General features: G+C 39.4%; 3 protein-coding genes across 9 annotated transcripts; 1 reads left to right on the top strand and 2 right to left on the bottom strand.

The window, feature by feature from the left end:
- Positions 1-668: 668 nt before the first annotated feature.
- Positions 669-3,527, bottom strand: LOC114154090 (E3 ubiquitin-protein ligase NEURL3-like). Of its 7 annotated transcripts, none has more exons than XM_028032875.1 (5): positions 3,339-3,527; positions 2,484-2,546; positions 1,332-1,835; positions 1,069-1,221; positions 669-983 (listed from the first exon to the last, which is right to left on the bottom strand). In XM_028032875.1, exons 2-5 carry the CDS (start codon positions 2,512-2,514, stop codon positions 796-798), a joined length of 876 nt encoding a protein of 291 aa, XP_027888676.1. In that variant the 5' UTR covers positions 2,515-2,546; positions 3,339-3,527; the 3' UTR covers positions 669-795. The 7 variants fall into 7 exon arrangements, with proteins under 7 accessions (XP_027888676.1, XP_027888673.1, XP_027888675.1 ...); XM_028032872.1 differs by having other exon boundaries at positions 2,448-2,546; XM_028032874.1 differs by having other exon boundaries at positions 2,484-2,550.
- Positions 3,528-7,304: 3,777 nt separating this feature from the next.
- On the bottom strand, positions 7,305-10,223 carry LOC114153960 (E3 ubiquitin-protein ligase NEURL3-like). The gene is made up of 4 exons (XM_028032657.1): positions 10,068-10,223; positions 8,319-8,825; positions 8,050-8,202; positions 7,305-7,940 (listed from the first exon to the last, which is right to left on the bottom strand). The coding sequence occupies exons 1-4, from the start codon at positions 10,096-10,098 to the stop codon at positions 7,780-7,782; spliced, it is 852 nt and encodes a 283-aa protein (XP_027888458.1). The 5' UTR covers positions 10,099-10,223; the 3' UTR covers positions 7,305-7,779.
- A 4,234-nt stretch (positions 10,224-14,457) lies between these two features.
- Positions 14,458-17,798, top strand: nkx6.3 (NK6 homeobox 3). Its single transcript, XM_028034344.1, has 3 exons — positions 14,458-15,432; positions 15,909-16,078; positions 17,012-17,798. The coding sequence occupies exons 1-3, from the start codon at positions 15,021-15,023 to the stop codon at positions 17,240-17,242; spliced, it is 813 nt and encodes a 270-aa protein (XP_027890145.1). The 5' UTR covers positions 14,458-15,020; the 3' UTR covers positions 17,243-17,798.
- The last annotated feature ends 462 nt before the right edge of the window (positions 17,799-18,260 follow it).

Genomic DNA, 18,260 nt, shown 5'->3' on the forward strand with positions numbered 1-18,260 from the left:
TATATAGTATTTATATAATTTATATATATACAATAATTTATTGGAAAACAGACAACATAGTTATCTGGGAACTGATCCATCAATATGTTACCATGGTTCCTGCAGTTTCACTCAACTTTTGCCAGATTTAGGCTGGAAGGATTGGCTCTTTTCATTTTAAAATAAAATTAAAAATAAATTAATACTGTTTGCCTCCCTTCTGAAGCTGCTACGCCCGTGACCCGACCCCGGATAAGCGGAAGAAGATGGATGGATGGATGGATGTTTGCTAATGTTGACTTGAGCATTATGTATTAAGTTTTCTTGTTTGCGTTTCCAATGTACTAATGTGCAGAGGATTAATGGAATGGGGTTATCAGCAAGTTGCAGATCCACTACTTCAAAGATGTAGACGGAGACTTACTGGCCTTTTAAGACTTTGCATTAAGGAAATCAACACCCATTTCATATTGGGTTTTTTTTAATACAACATGAAAATATATATATATATATATATATATATATATATATATATATATATATATATATATATATATATATATATATATATATATGTATTTATTTATAAATAAAAAATTAATACACAATAAAAAAACATCAGAATCTCGGAATTTTTCATCCTGTGTAATATCCATGTTTAAATATTATTTATAAAAAAGCTTTCTGGATTTTTTTTTTTGCATCTTCATATGTTCTGTTCTCTTGAACTTGGCTACTCCTCAGTCAAAAGGTGAAGTTCATAATGTTTTCTTGGTTGCAGTCAAAATACAGTCTTACAGTAGTTTCAGTTTGATGCTAGCTGTGTCCAGTTTTGGAGATCATGCTGCCTTTAAACGTCACTCCAGTGTCAATCTTCACTCGACACAGTGGACAGGTGCCAAACTGCACCAGGACTCTGGAGGTGCAGCCGAGGCAGAGACAGCGGTGAGCACAGGGCAGCGTGATGTCAGCCTCTCGCGTCATACACACCACACAGCGGTTGTCTGCCGACAGAGGAGAGGCGTTAAAGTTAAAACATGTCAGAATTTCTCCATCCTTACCTTTCATGAGTTAAACAAAATTCAAAACCTGCTGGGATTTCTTTGGTTCGGCAGGAGATACAGTCATCAGATTTTTCCCTATGTGTCGTAGAATCAGGTTTGAGACTGGAGGGTCGTCTGATCAGAGGTTCAAGTGCAGGACAAGATGTTCTTTTGAAAAGCAAATCCTTTTTCTCTGAGCCTGCGGCAGGGAATCATTCAGATATTTTTAGCATATGCTGAAGGCTTTGTCAGCAAAGAACAAGAAGATCAGGCTGTTAGTCAAACAAAACCTGGGTGTGTTACAGTTACCTAGAAGGAAGATGGAGCACGTCTGACCGTAGACATCAATCATGGCCCAGAGAGGCTTTCTGACGTCCACATCCACTGGTAGCTTTTGTTTATTGCCATTGTTCTTATAATATATGTATCCATCATCAGAGACCCAGAATTCCAGCACTGAACCTTCCTGACAGTAGGACTCATGCACAGGAGCAGCCCAGTGGCCCGAGGTTTGGGTGAGGTTGGGCATAGAAAACGGGGGCAGAGGCAAAGATCTGGGTAATGGAGGAACGTTGGTGAAGCCCACACGCATGGCTCCTTGCCAGTGTAACATGTGCTTCTCCACCAGCACCCGGATCTTCTCGTGGGTCCTCACAGGCCGGCTGGTGAAAACCACACCACCTTTGAAAGTGTCTTCAGCTCTCTGGGCACGCCGACCGCCCTCGCTCAGACGGATCTTGTGTCCCACAGTCTTAGGATGGAAGGTCATGGGGCCGAGGCATTGCAGGTCGCAGCTGTGGGTCATGTTTGGATCTGCAGGGGAAGTAAAGCACCTTTACACCTTCAAGGAAGTTACACCATGAGATAATCTCCACCACAAACATGTAGGGATTTTTATTAAAATTTGGGGCGATTACATTTCTTTTATTGAGATCTTCATCAAGTTTGATACTTAAGTCAAAAGATTAATGTTGTCTGATGTTATTTTTGTTAATTTTGTAATGATTTTTTTCATGCTTTCATCAACTTTGATTCCCTTTTTATGACCTTCCAGTTTTATTGCCACTATTTAAGTCCTGATTGTATGAAAATCTTTTTCATAAAGCATTTAGTAGGAGCTGAATTCATAAATATTTCTTAATAAGCCGCCAATATATATTTAAGGAACTAGGTTTTTTGTCTGTGAAAAAAAGAATACCTTGGCAAAATCTAGCATAATTTGCATATTAATGAAGCATTATATTAGCAAATACATCAAAACTATATGCTACTTTGCTGCTTTAAAAACCCCCCAAAAACCTCTGAAGGCATTTTTATTGCAAAAATGTTTTTTAAAATAAAAATGCTTTAAAAACTACATTTGATATTTGTTTTTGTTTTTAGTTTCGGGTTTTTCTCACATTGTACTGAACTTGACATCCGTACCAAATTTCCCATCAAGATAAGTTGTAGTTATCCTACTCAGTCTCTTATTGTTATCGTCTTCCATCATCTTCCGGCTGTGCAATCATCCGTCTCTCGCGTCTAGCTTTAAGACAGGACACACAAAACAGGGGCGTGTTTTTGTAAATAGCCATTTTAGCAATACATTGTTTTTACCACCTTTCACTGGAATTACAGCTGCAAGCCTCTTGGGCGAACTATAAGAGTCTGCTGCTTCTTTTCCTTTTCAAAATGGTGTCTGTGAATGTTATTTTTCAACAGATTCCCAGTTTTCTTCAGGTCAGGACATTGTCAGGTCCTGGAGCTTCTTTTGATGCTGAAACAGCCAATTTACATTTATTGTTTCCATTTTGTTGTGTTTCATTATATATATATATAAAAAAGAACAAAATACATGTTTCTATTCACTACATTGTGAAATTTTGTCAAAAATCTGAACTCTGAGAAAATATTTCCTTTTCCCCAATTCAGATCTCAAAGTCTAATATAGCAGCAACATGCTTCCTGGTTCACAGTCGTCCACTCCCAGTGATTAAAATGTTTTACTCTGCACTTGCACTGTTCCAAAGGTCAGTATGCTTGAAAAATGAATCTCTTTTGCTTATTAGCATTTACATTATGGTTCAACTTACAGTGGAATCTTTACTCTGTTTACATCGTAAATGGTAGCAGCAAAATTTCTCCTCAGTACCTGTCAAGGCTGCCAAAGTAAAAGTAGTCACACTTGTACCTCAGTTTGAGATCCATGGTTCTAGAAGAGTCAGATTGCTCAGTTTGACCGACAACCTGTCATCCTGTACTTTCCCTTAGAAGCCCTATAAAAGCCGTTTCAGTATTTCCAGGGCTTGCTCTGGTACAGGTTCTTATACGTACCCTCTCAATGAAAGGAAACCACAACAGCTGAGTCAATGTAGTAGAAGAAAGGCTTCTTCAAAAATGTGTAGTCCAGTAAAATATTTTTATATAACAGTAAAATGTCTGCATAGCTTTTCTGTGAATTCCCGTTTAGAGGATTCCTTCTTGATTCGGCTCAACTCTGCAATCCAATGTAAATTTTTAACAGACTTTGTGATCAGAGACCAAAGGTGACATCTGCTCTCGAGCACATCCACACGTCCGATAACGCTACTAGCGTGAGTACTAGACGGTTCACGAATGCAATAAATGCTTACAGAGAAAAAAATATATAAATTACCATTAAATTAGTTAGATGTTAGACCAAAAATATAGACAGCAGGGGAGTTTCTATGAGTGGTCTTGAATTACACAGCCCATTGCTGCTTGGAAAGATTTTTCAAACACCAGAAAGAAATCTCTGCAGCAGTCATCAGTTACTAAAAAAACATGGAACTAAATGCATTCTACCCAAAACATCAGAATTAATTTAGCTTCACAGTTTTTGCGATGGACATTCAGATCTTTAGTGGCACCACACTGCCCCTCAGTGGTTTCTAAGTTAATTGCATAAATCACAGTTATTTTTTCAGTACGGCAGGTGTCGCTAGAGGTGAGGCTTTACGACAAATCTGTGGCAAAAATGTGTCGGAATAAACTAAGTTTAGGAAGGAGACGGGTTTTCTGAACGTGTTTTGGCCCAAAATGTGCAGATTGAAACCAGAACAAACGCCAAAGACCTTGTAAAGATGCTGGCTGACGTTGATAAGACAGTGTCATTATCCACAGTGAAACGTTTCCTATAACAACATGGGCCGGAACCTTTCAGCAAGGAAGAAACTTTTACTTCAAAAGTAACATAAAAAGCCAGATTGCAGCTTGCAATTGCACGCAGGCACAAAGACCTCCAAACTTTCTTCTAAATCGGCAATAGTGCTAAGCGTACAACCAAAGTGGTTATAAAGTGGCTTAAGGTCAACAAAAGTCAATGTTTTGGCGTGACCGTCGCAAAGCTTTGATCTCAATCATGTTGAAAAGTTGTGGGTAGATCTGAAAAGGCATGTGCAACTGAGGCGGCCAGAAAATCTGACTCAGCTACACCAGTTCTGTCAGGAGGAAGGAGTCAGAACTCCACAACACTATTGTGAGAAACTTGAAGAAAGAAACCTGGGAAGTTTCACCTAAGTCACACATTTTAAAAGGCAATTAACCCTAAAACTGAATAAGTGCATGTAAACTTCTGAATTCAAAGAAAGCTGCAAAAATAAATAAATATTTATTTATAATCTCTAAAAACGTTCTTGCTAATTTTTCTGGTATTTAGCAAATAGAAATAATGTTGGTATTTATAGGTAATCTAAGACAAGTGAAATTTGGTCTGACTTAACTTCAGGCAGTGAGATAAAAAAAAGCACCTATATTTTTTATTCAGTGTTCAACTATATATAATTTCACATAAAATGTGAGAGAATATACTTGTTTTTGAAATTGAAAGAAAGGAAAAGCTTTTGTAAGGATTTGGTTTTTCTGTGTCAATTTAGTTCCTGTGTTTCTTCCCTTGATTGCTCCCAGCTGTGTCTCGTGTTCCCTTCTTGTATTACCGCCATCAGCTGGACGGAGATGTAATTCAGAAATTAATTTTTCCTATATATCTTCAAATCTTAAAATAACTAAATTATATACATACTTATACACTCACACACACACACACATACTAAATCCTCTCAGGTAATTTTGTATCTTTTACGTATTTAATAAGTTCTTGAAAGATATCATGTGATTGATGCTTCTTGTGTTCCTCGTGTGTTTAATCCCACCTGTGTTCCCTGCTCCTTGTTGTACATCATTTGTCTACACCTTGTCTCAGTTCTACTTGGATTATTTTGGTGCTAGTTGCTACCTGTGTTAGAGTATGTTGCCTTTAATGCAGCAAAGGTGAATTCAAACCTTCATCATCATTAAATCTGAATTTTCTCACTACAACCTGGATCCACCACGTCTACCTCACCACCTTCACTCATAAATGATATACTGTAAACGTATATCATAAATGATATACTGTAAACGTGACAGCTGCTGTCACGTTTACAGTATATCATTTATGACAAAAAGATACTGTATACATACTGTATAAATGATACAGTATATCATTTATCATTTACAGTATATCATTTCCTCTGATATGAGTGATCAGAGGAATTTATGATGGGAATGTTGAAGGGCTCTTATCTTGTCACTTTTTGAGAAATATACAGTAAACCAATTCCAGGCTCATCCAGTCACAGATTGCTTTCGATGATATAACTTCTGTGACTCTAATCAAATTTAAAAAGATAATCTAAGACAGTTTATAGCCCCAGCAGAGAATTAGCTATGGAAGAAAGCCCTGCTAAATATCACAAACACTTCCTTACAGATGCCTGTGCAATAAACACCAAATTTGTCAACAAGGAGTGTCAAACAGAAAGTGAATTCAGCTTCTTTCTTAGAACGGTGAATCTGTAACCAGTCAATCTTTGATGAATTATTAAGCTCTGGGTTAAATATGATTCTTGCTGACACCTTTAGATGCTGATGCAGGTAATTTCCTGTAGCATCAGCAGCATTTCTGTGTCAAGCTCCAACGCCTCGTCTGCGTTTTTTGGTTAATCTAAATCCATCTTGTTAATCGTTGACTTTTCAGGAATGATAACACAAGTTTGATAATGTATCAAATATGAAAAACAAGACCGTAAATAAGTCAGAATGAAACTGGCCGATGGATGCGGCCTGCTTTCAAAACTGACAAAGGAATCAGGACAGACACAGAGCAGAAGAACATTGACAGGGACTTTGCTAAACCCGTACGTTTGGTCCAAGACAGTAAAACCTCAACTTCATTTTTTTTGAAAATACTCTTTTAAATACAAAAATAAAAAATACTGTAATCTATATTCTTATTTTCCAATCTGACTAAAGAATTAAATCTAATCTGCACTAACTTCATAGTGCATAATTCTTTAGTCTTTCAAAACCAACTTTTGAGGAGCTTTTCTATTAGCAGGCTGGTGGAGGAACATTTTGTGTTATGTGATGAGGAAAGCGGCTGGAAGTGACTTTAAAAAGAAGAAGAAGAAACAGAAAAGCCTCAAAAGACTTTCACTGTGATTACACTATTACAGGAAAGTCTAACACATAATCCTAATTTTTCTTTAGTTATCTTTTGTGCATTTAGCAGATTTTCTGTTAAGGTTTTCTTGTCTTTCTTTCTATACCTATTCATCTTGTTATACTTATTGCAGCAGCTGAAATAAATTTGGGTTTAATTGATTTATTTGTTTTTATGATTTCAATTCATTATTTTGTTATCTGTTTTATTGTTCGCTATCTCTGCTTTAATGTTCTTATCACGATTTGTCTTGCTATTCTTGTTAGATATTTTATGTCAAAGTTCAGTCTCGCCATTATAGTCATTAATGCATGTTTTTCGGACAAACATCAGCTCTGTTAGAAACACATTTCTGTACGTTTTTCTAGTTTCTGTGCTTAGTCTTCGTAAGCTCTTTCTTGTTCTCTGCTGTTGTGTGTTGAGTGTTAACAGATTTTTATTTTCCCAGGCTTTTATCTCTTGATTTTACATTGTTTCTTATGTTGCTTTTGTGGTTTGTATGGTTTTAAGGTTGATTTCTACTGTACAGTGCTTTGTGATTTTATGTCTGCGAGAAGCGCTTTATAAATAAACCTTACTTATCAGTTTCGGCTCCTTCAGCCCGTATTATGTCACATGACAAACATTTCTGCAACGAGTTTCTGTGTTAAAATCTGCTGTCACCTCTCCCATATCAGAGTGCTTCAACTCCATTTTGATGCAGGTTTTCTTTAATATTTAAAGGACTTTATGGAAATCAAACAGGTTTAAATCTTTACTGTTGTCAGACATTTCATTGAAACAAGAATCCCGTCGTATAAATTTGTGGAATGTATCGTGGTTTATTTTCATGTCCACAGTTGATAATACAAAAAAATCATCCTGTATTATATACACTTTGTCCCTGAAAAATAATTTCAAAGTAAATATTATATTTACCATATAAATAATGAGTCCAAATAAGACTTTACAAATAACAAAAGAAAGTGCTTTTAGAAAAATTAAAAAAACACATTTACTTTTTTAAAAACAATCATAAGCAACAATAACAAGTGTCTTCACATCTCAGCATCTGAGAACCTTTACTCTTGTACGAGTTTCAGGTTTATTCATTTTAAAATCCTGGTTTTACTTCACCCAGGGGATTTTTTTTTTTTCCTTCAGAAATCCCCCAATTATTGGTTTCTGTACCAGGACACATTCAGTGGTTGCTGTCTCTAGTGTTACAGTCTGTCAGTAGTTTGCGTTTGATGCTTTCTGCAGCAGGTTTAGCGATCTGCCAGCTCCAAAGGGTCACGTCCACATCACCGGTGGAGGGCTGATCACCAGTCGACACAGCGGACAGGTACCAAACTGCGCCAGGACTCTGGGGGTGCAGTGATTGCAGAGGCAGCGGTGACCACAGGGCAGCGTGATGTCGTTCTGCCGCACCATGCACACCACGCAGTAGCCATCTGTGAGCGGAAGAGAGAAAAAAAATACAATTATGAGACATCCGAGTGACTCCAGCGTTCACTTTAATGGGTAAAACAAAAAGTCAAATGACACTGGCAGAAAACATACCTGCTGGGATTTCCATGTTCAGGCAGGACGTCCTGTCGTCAGAGCTTTCGCTCAGCGTTGTATTTTCAAGACTGAAAGTGGAGGGCCGTCTGATGGGAGGTTCAGGGCCAGGGCAAGATGTTTTCTTGAAAAGAAAACCCTTTGTCTTTGAGCCTGCAGGAGGGAATGATTCAGAGAATTATTTATATTTTTAGTGTATGCAAAATTCTTTGCTAAGAACAAGAAGTTCAGGCTGTTAGACAAACAAAATGTGGGTGTGTTAAAATTACCTAGAAGGAGGACGGAGCACGTCTGGCCGTAGACATCAATCATGGCCCAGAGAGGCTTTCTGACGTCCACATTTGCGACTAGCCTTTGCTTCCCAGAGTTTTGAAATTTCACACATATGTTGCCGCTGTATGTGACCCAGAATTCCAGCACCGATGTTTCCTGACAGTAAGACTCGTGCACAGGCATGGCCCAGTGACCCGAGGTTTGGGTGAGGTTGGGCATAGAAAACGGGGGCAGAGGCAAAGATCTGGCCGATGGATTAACGTTGGTGAAGCCCACGCGCATGGCTCCTTGCCAGTGTGGCACGTGCTTCTCCACCAGCAACCGGATCTTCTCGTAGGTCCTCACAGGGCGGCTGGTGAAAACAACACCACCTTTGAAAGTATCTTCAATCCTCTCGGCACGTCGACCGCCCTCGCTCAGGCAGATCATGTCTCCCACAGCCCTAGGATGGAAGGTCATGGGGCCAAGGCAAGAGGAACCGCATTTGCAGGTCGCCTTTGGATCTGTGGGGGAAGAAAATCACCATTACAGCTTTATGACAAACATCAACAGGTTATGTTTATGACATTTACACAAAAACATGAGCTGCACTATAAAACCAGGACATGTAGTTTTACACAACATCCTGACAGGTAGACAGTAAAAGCATCAACATATAAATGTCTCCAGATGCTGATGGATTGCAAATTTGCAGCAAGGATAGTCAACTGAACTCTACTAGTTTAACCGCAAATACATTTGTAAATACGTTATGCAATAGGAGTGATGCATGGTTACACTTTGAGAAGTCTGTCAGGGTTTGGCATTCCCATTTAATAACTGCTATTAGTTTACAGTAAGTGCAAGAAAATGACTTGAGACAACTGATCTTCAAAAACCAGAAGTTCAATTCAGAACAATCCCATTTACTTCATATTCCTGTTTTCTATTTTTGTTGTTGCTCTTTTTGCTCACTGTTGCTTCAGACTTTGTCAGCAAAGAACAAGATCAGGAGTAAATCTACCTAGAGGTGATCTGCAAACTAAATAAAATGGGTTAATCTGTGTTTCTACTCGTTTCTCTCCAACAGGATTCTAGGAACATCCCGACATAATCTTGACCTCAAGTGTTTTTGTTTACTTTCATTTTCTTATCACATTACCACCAGAGGAAACAGCGGCCAGATTGCACACTTTTGCTTTGAAAGCATGGACAGTGCTGGTGTGCAGAGTAACCTGCTGGAGTCCATGCATGTCAGGACATGTCTTATAGTTGAAGGCAGGTTAGACTCTCCCTTCTGTTCTCGAAAACATTTACCGCGTCTTTTTACAACGCTTCAAGATCTTACAGTGAGTCATCCACAAATCCCCCGGTGTAGATCCTAACTCACTGCTTACTGGTCAAAAAACTTTCCTATCTAACATCATGTTTAAAGTTTCTAGCTATATATGGTTTATTACTCCAGGAGTTACATTATGAATGGACATAGTTGTTTGAAGTCTCTCTTATCACCTGTTTTACAACCAACTTATGTTGCTTCTGCTTAGTTTCCCTGCCATTCTTATTTTTCTGTAACTTTAAGAGTTTAAGTTACAGGATTTTTTTTATTTTTTATGAAACGCATTATTTTTTTCTGACTTGTAATTTTAGCTTTTTTCCTACTTTCATAAACAAAGAGCGTCTTACATCCTTAAATATTTGTTTAAAACCTGAAAGAGGCATTTTCAATTCAAATATAAAATGAAGACAAGTTGTAGAAATCTTACCGGTCTTCTTATTGTGGTCCGCTCTCCCCATCTTGGAGCAGAAGTAATCTTTCGTACTTCGACACGGGAACTGTGCTCTCTTGTCTGTGTTGCGGTTTTGTTATGATCAGGTGGGAGTGTTCCGACCTGATTTAAAGTGAAACGCACGTGTGGTGTGGAAATCAAAAACATCCCACTGGGTGAATGAATGAAAAGAGGAAAGGGGGGTGGGACAGAGGGAGGGCAGAATCAAGCTGGAATTTTACCAAACACTTTCTCATGTGACTTCTTTTAGGACGTTTGAAAAATAAAACAAAATGTTTTCCAATTTACGTTTTACTCATTACTTCTTTTTTTTTTTTTTATTAGTAATTCCTATTATGTTTAACTATTGTTTTCCATTTGCTTCTAACTTATGTTGAAGACAATTTTAAATTTGTTCACAGATGCAGAAATCCCCTTTCAGCTGAAACTATGACTTCTGACTAGGCTGGCAATTCCCCTCATAAAATAAAATAATGCAATACAATGCAATACAATACAATATAACACAATATACAATGTTTTGCTTTTTTCACCCCCCTTTTAACCTACTTCATATCACTAAACAGGTTTTATCAAGATTTTTTTTGTGCTTTTCTTAGAACAATCGGGTCTCAGTGAAATTAAAGTAATATTCCCCACCAAAAAAGATTTTAAGTTACATTTAAAACTAGATTTCTTTAATTTATTCAGGTAACTTATGACTCATACAAATGTTTCAGATCATCTGATGATGTGACTTATTTTGGTGAGAAAAAGAAAAGGCAAAAACTAAATAGAATAGAATAGAATAGAAGCAGATATCAGAGAATCTCTCATGTCGGAAAATTCCCACAAAACATTGGGGATTTGTGTGTGAGCTCTGACACACTCCGCACAGTTGTGTCATAATTTTAGCTTTGAACTGTGTATGTAATTTTCTTTTTCCTCAGAAAGCGGTTGAGATCTATTGGCCAAGACTGAATATGCAGGATTGGTTCTGATAGGCCATGTGCGGTTTGTCTGGTACAGGAAATGCTGTGTGAGAGAACCACTGGAAATTTACTGTGTCTGCGCCTCTGGTTAAGAGCCATATTTATCTGACTTATCTTGTCTCACTGTACAAATTGCAGACTGCTTCACGCGTTGCAGCTGTTTTTCTGTCAGAATTTGCATTACAGGTAACTGGGAATCACAGGAAAAGAGATCAAATGAGCTTTATGGTCACCAGTCATTATGAAACTGAAAGCTCCTGGAAATCACGGGCCATAAAGCAACGAAATCATTTCCTACAAACAAACTACGCAATCTGTTCGGTGGGTTACTTACATTTTGTAATTAGCGCGGGGAGTTACTAAATCTTTATCAGTAAAATGAAACAAATGCTTGTTCTGCGTAGCTTTTTCCTTTCATCCCCTGCGTGAACATTAAGCATTCATACTGTTGCAAGAAAGACAAATAGTGCTTATTGTTAATGTTTAAGCTGCTCTACAAATACAAGATATTTTTTTTTTAGACAGAGTGGCCTCTGAAAACAGAAATTTGCTTTTGTTTTGGACTCAACCTCTAAAGTATCGCCTCCAAATCAACTCTATCAAATCTTTATCTCTGTTTCTCTGCGCATTTTGACATTTTTGTGTATGTTTGTTTAGCTTGGCAATATTTTTACCTAAAATATGCTGCACTCCTTCGGTCGAACGGAGCCTATTGACTGCTGTGGTACCGCTTGGTACTGCTTCCTCACAGCCCGGCGTCCCGGTATGAAACCGCCTCATCAGACCCGGTGGCGATTCAGGATTTGGAATAACAAGCTGAGCATGACCATCTTTGCAATTGTGTGATTCATTTGCGACGTGGACAAGCGTGGAAAGGGAAAGGGACAACAGCGCTTCTTCCATCCCCACTCACCACCTCCACTCACCCCCACGTTCAGATGTGTCTATAGGCTCCGCCCACTTTGGTGGGATTTTTCCAAATTTCCAACTTTGAACAATTTTAAATCTGGTGTGGTTTCGCTTTCAGAGGGGTCTTCCACAACTTTTTATGTAACATTCAGGACTTGCTACATTTTCATTTTCCAACATGTCTGTACGGTGCGGCCCCAGTGGGGGCGTTTTTTGTTTTTTTCTTTTAAGATGTTGCAAGTTATTCTGGGCACTCAACTGGCTTCTCGGGAAAAAAACCATTTATTGTTTATTTTTATTGCCTTTGTTTTATCGGTTTTGGACTTCGTTACTTTAATACATAACCTTACCTCTCAAACTCATGCCACTCAGACCCAATCTGATTTATTCTGGTAGCAACACAGAAACTTGCTCAAGTCTACATCGTGTTACAAATTATTATGCAAGTGATATTTTCTCAGACTTTCTTAAATGGTCAATGCAAATGATGGTCAGTATAATTTTCAAGTCATGAACTATTACAGTATAAATCAAATTTTACTGAACAAAGCTCCCAATGAGAACAGTATTTTTTTCAAAAATAAAAACTCAAAATGCACTGTTCCAAATTATTATGCACAGCAAATTTTCTAAACATTTAATGGATTATAAAGATCTGCAAACGGTCATTCTTTGAATGTGCAGCATTAAGTGGTCACATGTACTAAAATCAAAAGCTATTTCAATCAAAAACATCTTTACAGACCGAGTTACATGTTAACATAGGACCTTCTTTGATATCACAGCACAATTATTGATCCATTGAACTTGTGAGTTTGCGGAAAGTTTCTGCTTGAATTTCTTTGCAGGATGTCAGAAAATCTTCCCAGAGCTGCTGGTTTGATATGAACCTCATTCAGATCTTCTGCTTGAGGAAACTCCAAAGGTTCTCAATAGGGTTGAGGTCAGAAGTCAGAGGAGGATGGTGACCACACCATGAGTTTCTCCCCTTTTATGCCCATAGCAGCCAATGACACAGTGGTATTCCTTGCAGCATGAGATGGTGCATTGTCATGCATGAAGATGATTTTGCTACTGAAGGTCTGGCTCTTCTTTTTGAACCATGAAAGAAAGTGATCAGTCAGAAAGTCCATATACTTTGCTGAGGTCATTTTCACACCTTCAGGGACTCTGAAGGGTTCGACCAATGATTCTCTCCACATGATTTCAGCCCAAAGCATGACTCCACCACCTCCTTGCTGACGTCACAGCCGTGTTGGGACGTGGTAGCCATCCACCACCAATCCACTACTGCGTCCATCTGGACCATCCAGGGTTGCACAGGGTTGTTCATCAGTGAACAAGTCTGTTTGAAAATTAATCTTCATGTCCAGCTGGGCCCACTGCAACCGTTTCTGCTTGTGAGTTCTGGTTAGGGGCCCAATAGTAGGTTTATGCACCTCAAGCCTCTGGAGGATCCTCCACCTTGAAGTTCCAGAGGCTCCAGCAGCTTCAAATAACTGTTTGCTGCTTTGTAAGGGCATTTTAACAGCTGCTCTCTTAATCCGATAAATTTGTCTAACAGAAACCTTCCTCATTATGTCTTTATCTGTACAAACCCATCTTTGTTCTGAATCAGCCACAAATCTCTTCACAGTACAATGATAACGCTTCAAATTTTCATTAAATATTTAATGTTTTCATATCTTGTCATACGGCACTACACTATCTGATGATTTTCTTCAGCAGAGAGATCCTTTCTCTTTCACATATTGCTTGAAACTTGTGGCCTGCTTAATAATGTGGAACATCCTTCTTAAGTAGATTTCCTTTAATTGAGCTCACCAGACAAACTAATCAACCCAGCTCTCTGAAATTAATCATAGTGATTCAAAGAGCCCTGACAGACAATACCATCTATAAATTTAATAGCACAACTAAAAAATGTATCTTTATGATGCTTAAATACAATTTGCATAATAATTTGGAACACGGTGTAATATAAACTGCTAGAAAACCAGCGTCAACATCCACAGTAATGCCAGTTTTACATCTACATGGACTGAGAATGAGCCAACGGAGAAGAAACCATGTTAACATTAGCACCTGCAATGGCTTAATGTTAATAGATTTTCAACAAAATATGTTTTGGGGGGGTGAATTTAAGAACATGTTTGAGTTGATATGCAAAATTTTAAACCTGTGTGGATTGGAGAAAATCCACAATAAATTCAAACTCCAGGAGTTACATTATGAATGGACATAGTCGACTCAATTCTTGTTTTTAAAACCATTTGAAGTTGTTTCATAACCCTTTTCCCCTCAAAAAACATAAGTTCAAATGCATCATTAAAAGCCCAACTTAATATGACATTCATACTGAATGTATGTAATCTACTGAAAAGAGTTGTACATCTATCATTACATTTTTTATGTATATGATTTCATATTTTCATTCAAACCAGGAGAGGACCCTTCCTCCTTCTCCTCCCCCTCCTCTGCTTGCTCTCGCAGCAACACACTTGATCAGACATGGCAGGCCATCAAAAAATCTACTTGTTCCCACTCCATCTGTTCAAAAAACTATTAATCTGCTGCCGTCCAATAAAATGTTCGGCCCTCACCGTGGAGCCAATGGAAGGGCATTAATGCTGCGAGACCCAGGCCAATCCCCGGCTGCATTCTAATGCGGGCCATCTTTATCAAGGAACCACTCCATTTCCACATTCTGCGTATTTATGATTTCTGAAGAGAGGGGCAGCAGGAGGCACACATCTGTAGGGCATAGCTGAGGTCTGTTTCCAGAGTGCTCAGATATGGAGCTATCCCATGCAAAACTGAGGATGGGCACTGCATGGTGCATTCTCAGGCGACTTTGAAAGAGTTCACGTTAAGACTGCTGCTTTTGGACTAAATCTTTAAGAAGCTAGCTGTGCTCCAGAATCTCGACTCCGCTTGCAGCTGTCACCGTTTTCCTCGGGGGGCCACCAGAGGCCTCTCCCCAGCTTGGATCTTACTGGATGTTTTCCTGACAGTGGGGGGGGCGGAAAAAAGATTTGGAGAACTTCCCATGGATCCGAACGTCCAGGGGTCTTTTCTCTTCAACAACAGCCTGAACCAGTTCCCCTCAGACCTCAAGGCACCGGTGTGCCAGTACTCGGTCCCCAACTCTTTCTACAAACTCAACCCGGGCCTTAACACCCAGCTGCAGCCGGGGACTCCCCACGGCATCAGTGACATCCTCAGCCGATCCATGGTGGGGGTTGGCTCCACCGGCACCACCACGCTGCTGTCTGGGTACTCCCCCATGGGGGGGTTCGGTCCCTCCGTAACCACTACGTCCATGTACTACAACCGAGATTACAACCCCTCGCTGGGCTTCTCCAAAAGCACCGCGGAGTGCCCCATGAAGGGTCGTAGTATGAGCTGCTGGGCAGAGAGCAGCTGTGACTGGAGAGGAGGGCGACAGCAGTGCACCAGCGGTGAGTCTGCAGAGGGTTTCAGGATCGACCTCATCAGCGCACAGAAACTTGCTTCAACTTGCCAGGTCTCAACAAGAGCAGGCTCATGCTGGCAGGATCAGTCAGATTCAAGAGAAACGCGATACTGCTTCACTTGAATTTCATTTTAAATGGGACGTTCAGTTGTAACGTCACTGTTTTAACAAAACATCTGGAAAGAAAGATAACTACCTTGCACTTTTACATTACGTTAGAACTTAAATTCAGCATTTTTCTGTCACATCAGGGAATGAATTGTGATGTGAATTATAACATTAGAAATCCCCGATATGTAATCACGGCAGTCAGTTTTAACATTCAAAATTGTTAAATCATTTGTTTTCATTCAAAATTGGGTACAAAAAAACAAACAAATTTTGTCCAAATTATTGAAACAATAACCCAAACCTGCACTGCTTTTTTGTTTTGTTTTCTCTTTTTGCTTTATACTTTTTTAGGCAGTGGTCCACTTGGGGAAATGCCCAACAGGAAGAAACACACCAGACCAACATTTAGCGGACATCAGATATTTGCTCTGGAGAAAACCTTCGAGCAAACTAAGTACTTAGCCGGGCCAGAAAGGGCAAGACTGGCTTATTCTCTGGGAATGACTGAGTCACAAGTTAAGGTGAGTTTCACCACATGTTATAATTACAGCCAGCTTTTGACTGAGATCCTCATTTTTACTCCGTTTAAAAATGTCTTGTATTTTTTTGTATTTACTGATCAGTGATGGGTTTGGATATGGGCGCTATGGCTCACTGCCCAGGGAGCTATTCTATCAAGGGGCTACAGTAGAGAGAAAAACAAAGTTGTGGCTATTGTGCCTCAAACAAGTTTTCTGCTGCTTGGTGTCATGCCGGCTGGTCAGCAGAACGTTGATAGAGGACTGAATCTCTAATAGAATTTGTGATTGCAAAGTTTTTATTTTGTGGAACTTATTTGTGAAAATCCCAAATATAGCTCTGGAAACTCACAAATGTTTCATATTTTATTTGCAGTTTATGTGTAGTTAAGTTCCAAGTTATTAATATCCACAGGCTGACTTAGATTAAATGTATTTCATTCGTCTAAGTTTGTTTAAATGAGACTTGTACTTCTCAAAAGAGGTATAAGTGGCATTTTACATTTGAATAAAATGCCACTAAACTCAGTTTTAGAATTACAGCATCCAAACCCTTCTTTTTCCAATGAACTATAAGACTTTAGGCTGAAAGGCCTTTTTGTCATCACCTTACTGTTTAGAGTATTTAATTATAAATCTTGCGGGAATGAGTTTTGCAACACGGAAATAATGAAAAATAATTTTTTAAAAAGGCCTCATAAGTGAATTCCGTTGCTTTGCGGCGCTCTAATTCCTTTGAATGCGCATGTTGAGCATCTCTTCGGTCGCGATTCGTTTCGACTCGCACCCGTGGAGCTCTCGGTGAAACAAGGAGAGACGGCAGTGGCAGCCCGTGGCACTTTACGGCAGCTGTCGGAAGTGCCGCCAATACCTGCCACTGCCACAATATGAGCCAGGTGTTGTTCTGCTGAAAACAGGGCTGTGTGTGTGCGCCAGGTGTGGTTCCAGAACCGACGCACTAAGTGGAGGAAGAAGAGTGCCTCGGAGCCCAGCTCCACGCAGGCCACGCACGCCGGACAGGGCGGGGAGGCCTCGGAGAACGAGGTGGAGGACGAGGAGTACAATAAGCCCCTGGACCCCGACTCAGACGACGATAAGATCCGACTGCTGCTGCGCAAACACCGCAGGGCTTTTTCTGTGCTGAGACTGGGGCCGCACCCTGTCTAAACACGCACACACACACACACACGCACCCCACTCAACAGACCTGCATGCTGTGATTAATAAAGTAAACATTTGTTTAAAGTTGGGGGAGAAGGGAACGGACTGAGCATGTGCAGATGATGTTCCACAGAGGAGAATTGAAAAGTCAAGAGATTAGAATTCAAATGACATGAGACTTCCGGCCTGCTGTTATTGCCATTATTCCTTACATATAATTGTTCAAAAACAAATAAAAAAATTGTACATTAAAAACAAACAACAATAATTGAAATCTACTTGTAAAAATACCAAATCTTTTATCTCTCTAGGCCTTCCAGCAGTGTCTAAGAAATATATTATTTGAATTAAAGTGTAAAAATAAAAAATAAAAACGTGAAACAATCAGGATCTAGTGAATTGAATCAAAATTAGAAATTTTAATATCTCGATCAATTTTCTGCGTATACATGTCTGATGCTTTTAAGTTACTGAACACCCTGTAAAAATGTCCAGCTAAACAATGTAAAATGAACACACTTGAAAATGTGTGCAATAAAAGATTATGGGTTTGTTATCCGACTTTGTGATTCTGATCTTTTTCTCAATAATTAAGCGGAGATCTGATTCCTTCTCTTCATTTCTTTGTATTTGCTGTCAGGTGGCAGTTAAAAAGGCAAAGCACAAGGTGCTTAGAAGAAGGTCATAGGTCAAATCTTGTGTGATTTATTCTGTTGGGAGGGGGGGGGGGGGTGTTAATTGAAGACAATGGTGCCTGCAACCCAAGCTCAATTGAAAATCAATGCCAGCAATAAATGTTTGTTCACCACTTAGACGTTGCGTGTTTGTCCTCCATATGCAACGTGCAGCAGACTGCAGACGATGCCACACTTGATGAAAGGCTGAGGAATGCTGCAGGGACAGTTCTGAAGAACATCGTCCACGACTAAAGCATAAACAAAGTACGCTGGACTAGGAATAGGGCAACATATTCTTAAAGCCATAAACACAAATTCTGCAAGTATTTTAATAGACATTGCGGCCA

Source organism: Xiphophorus couchianus, chromosome 12 (genome assembly GCF_001444195.1).
Source record: "Xiphophorus couchianus chromosome 12, X_couchianus-1.0, whole genome shotgun sequence".
Lineage (NCBI taxonomy): Eukaryota > Metazoa > Chordata > Actinopteri > Cyprinodontiformes > Poeciliidae > Xiphophorus > Xiphophorus couchianus.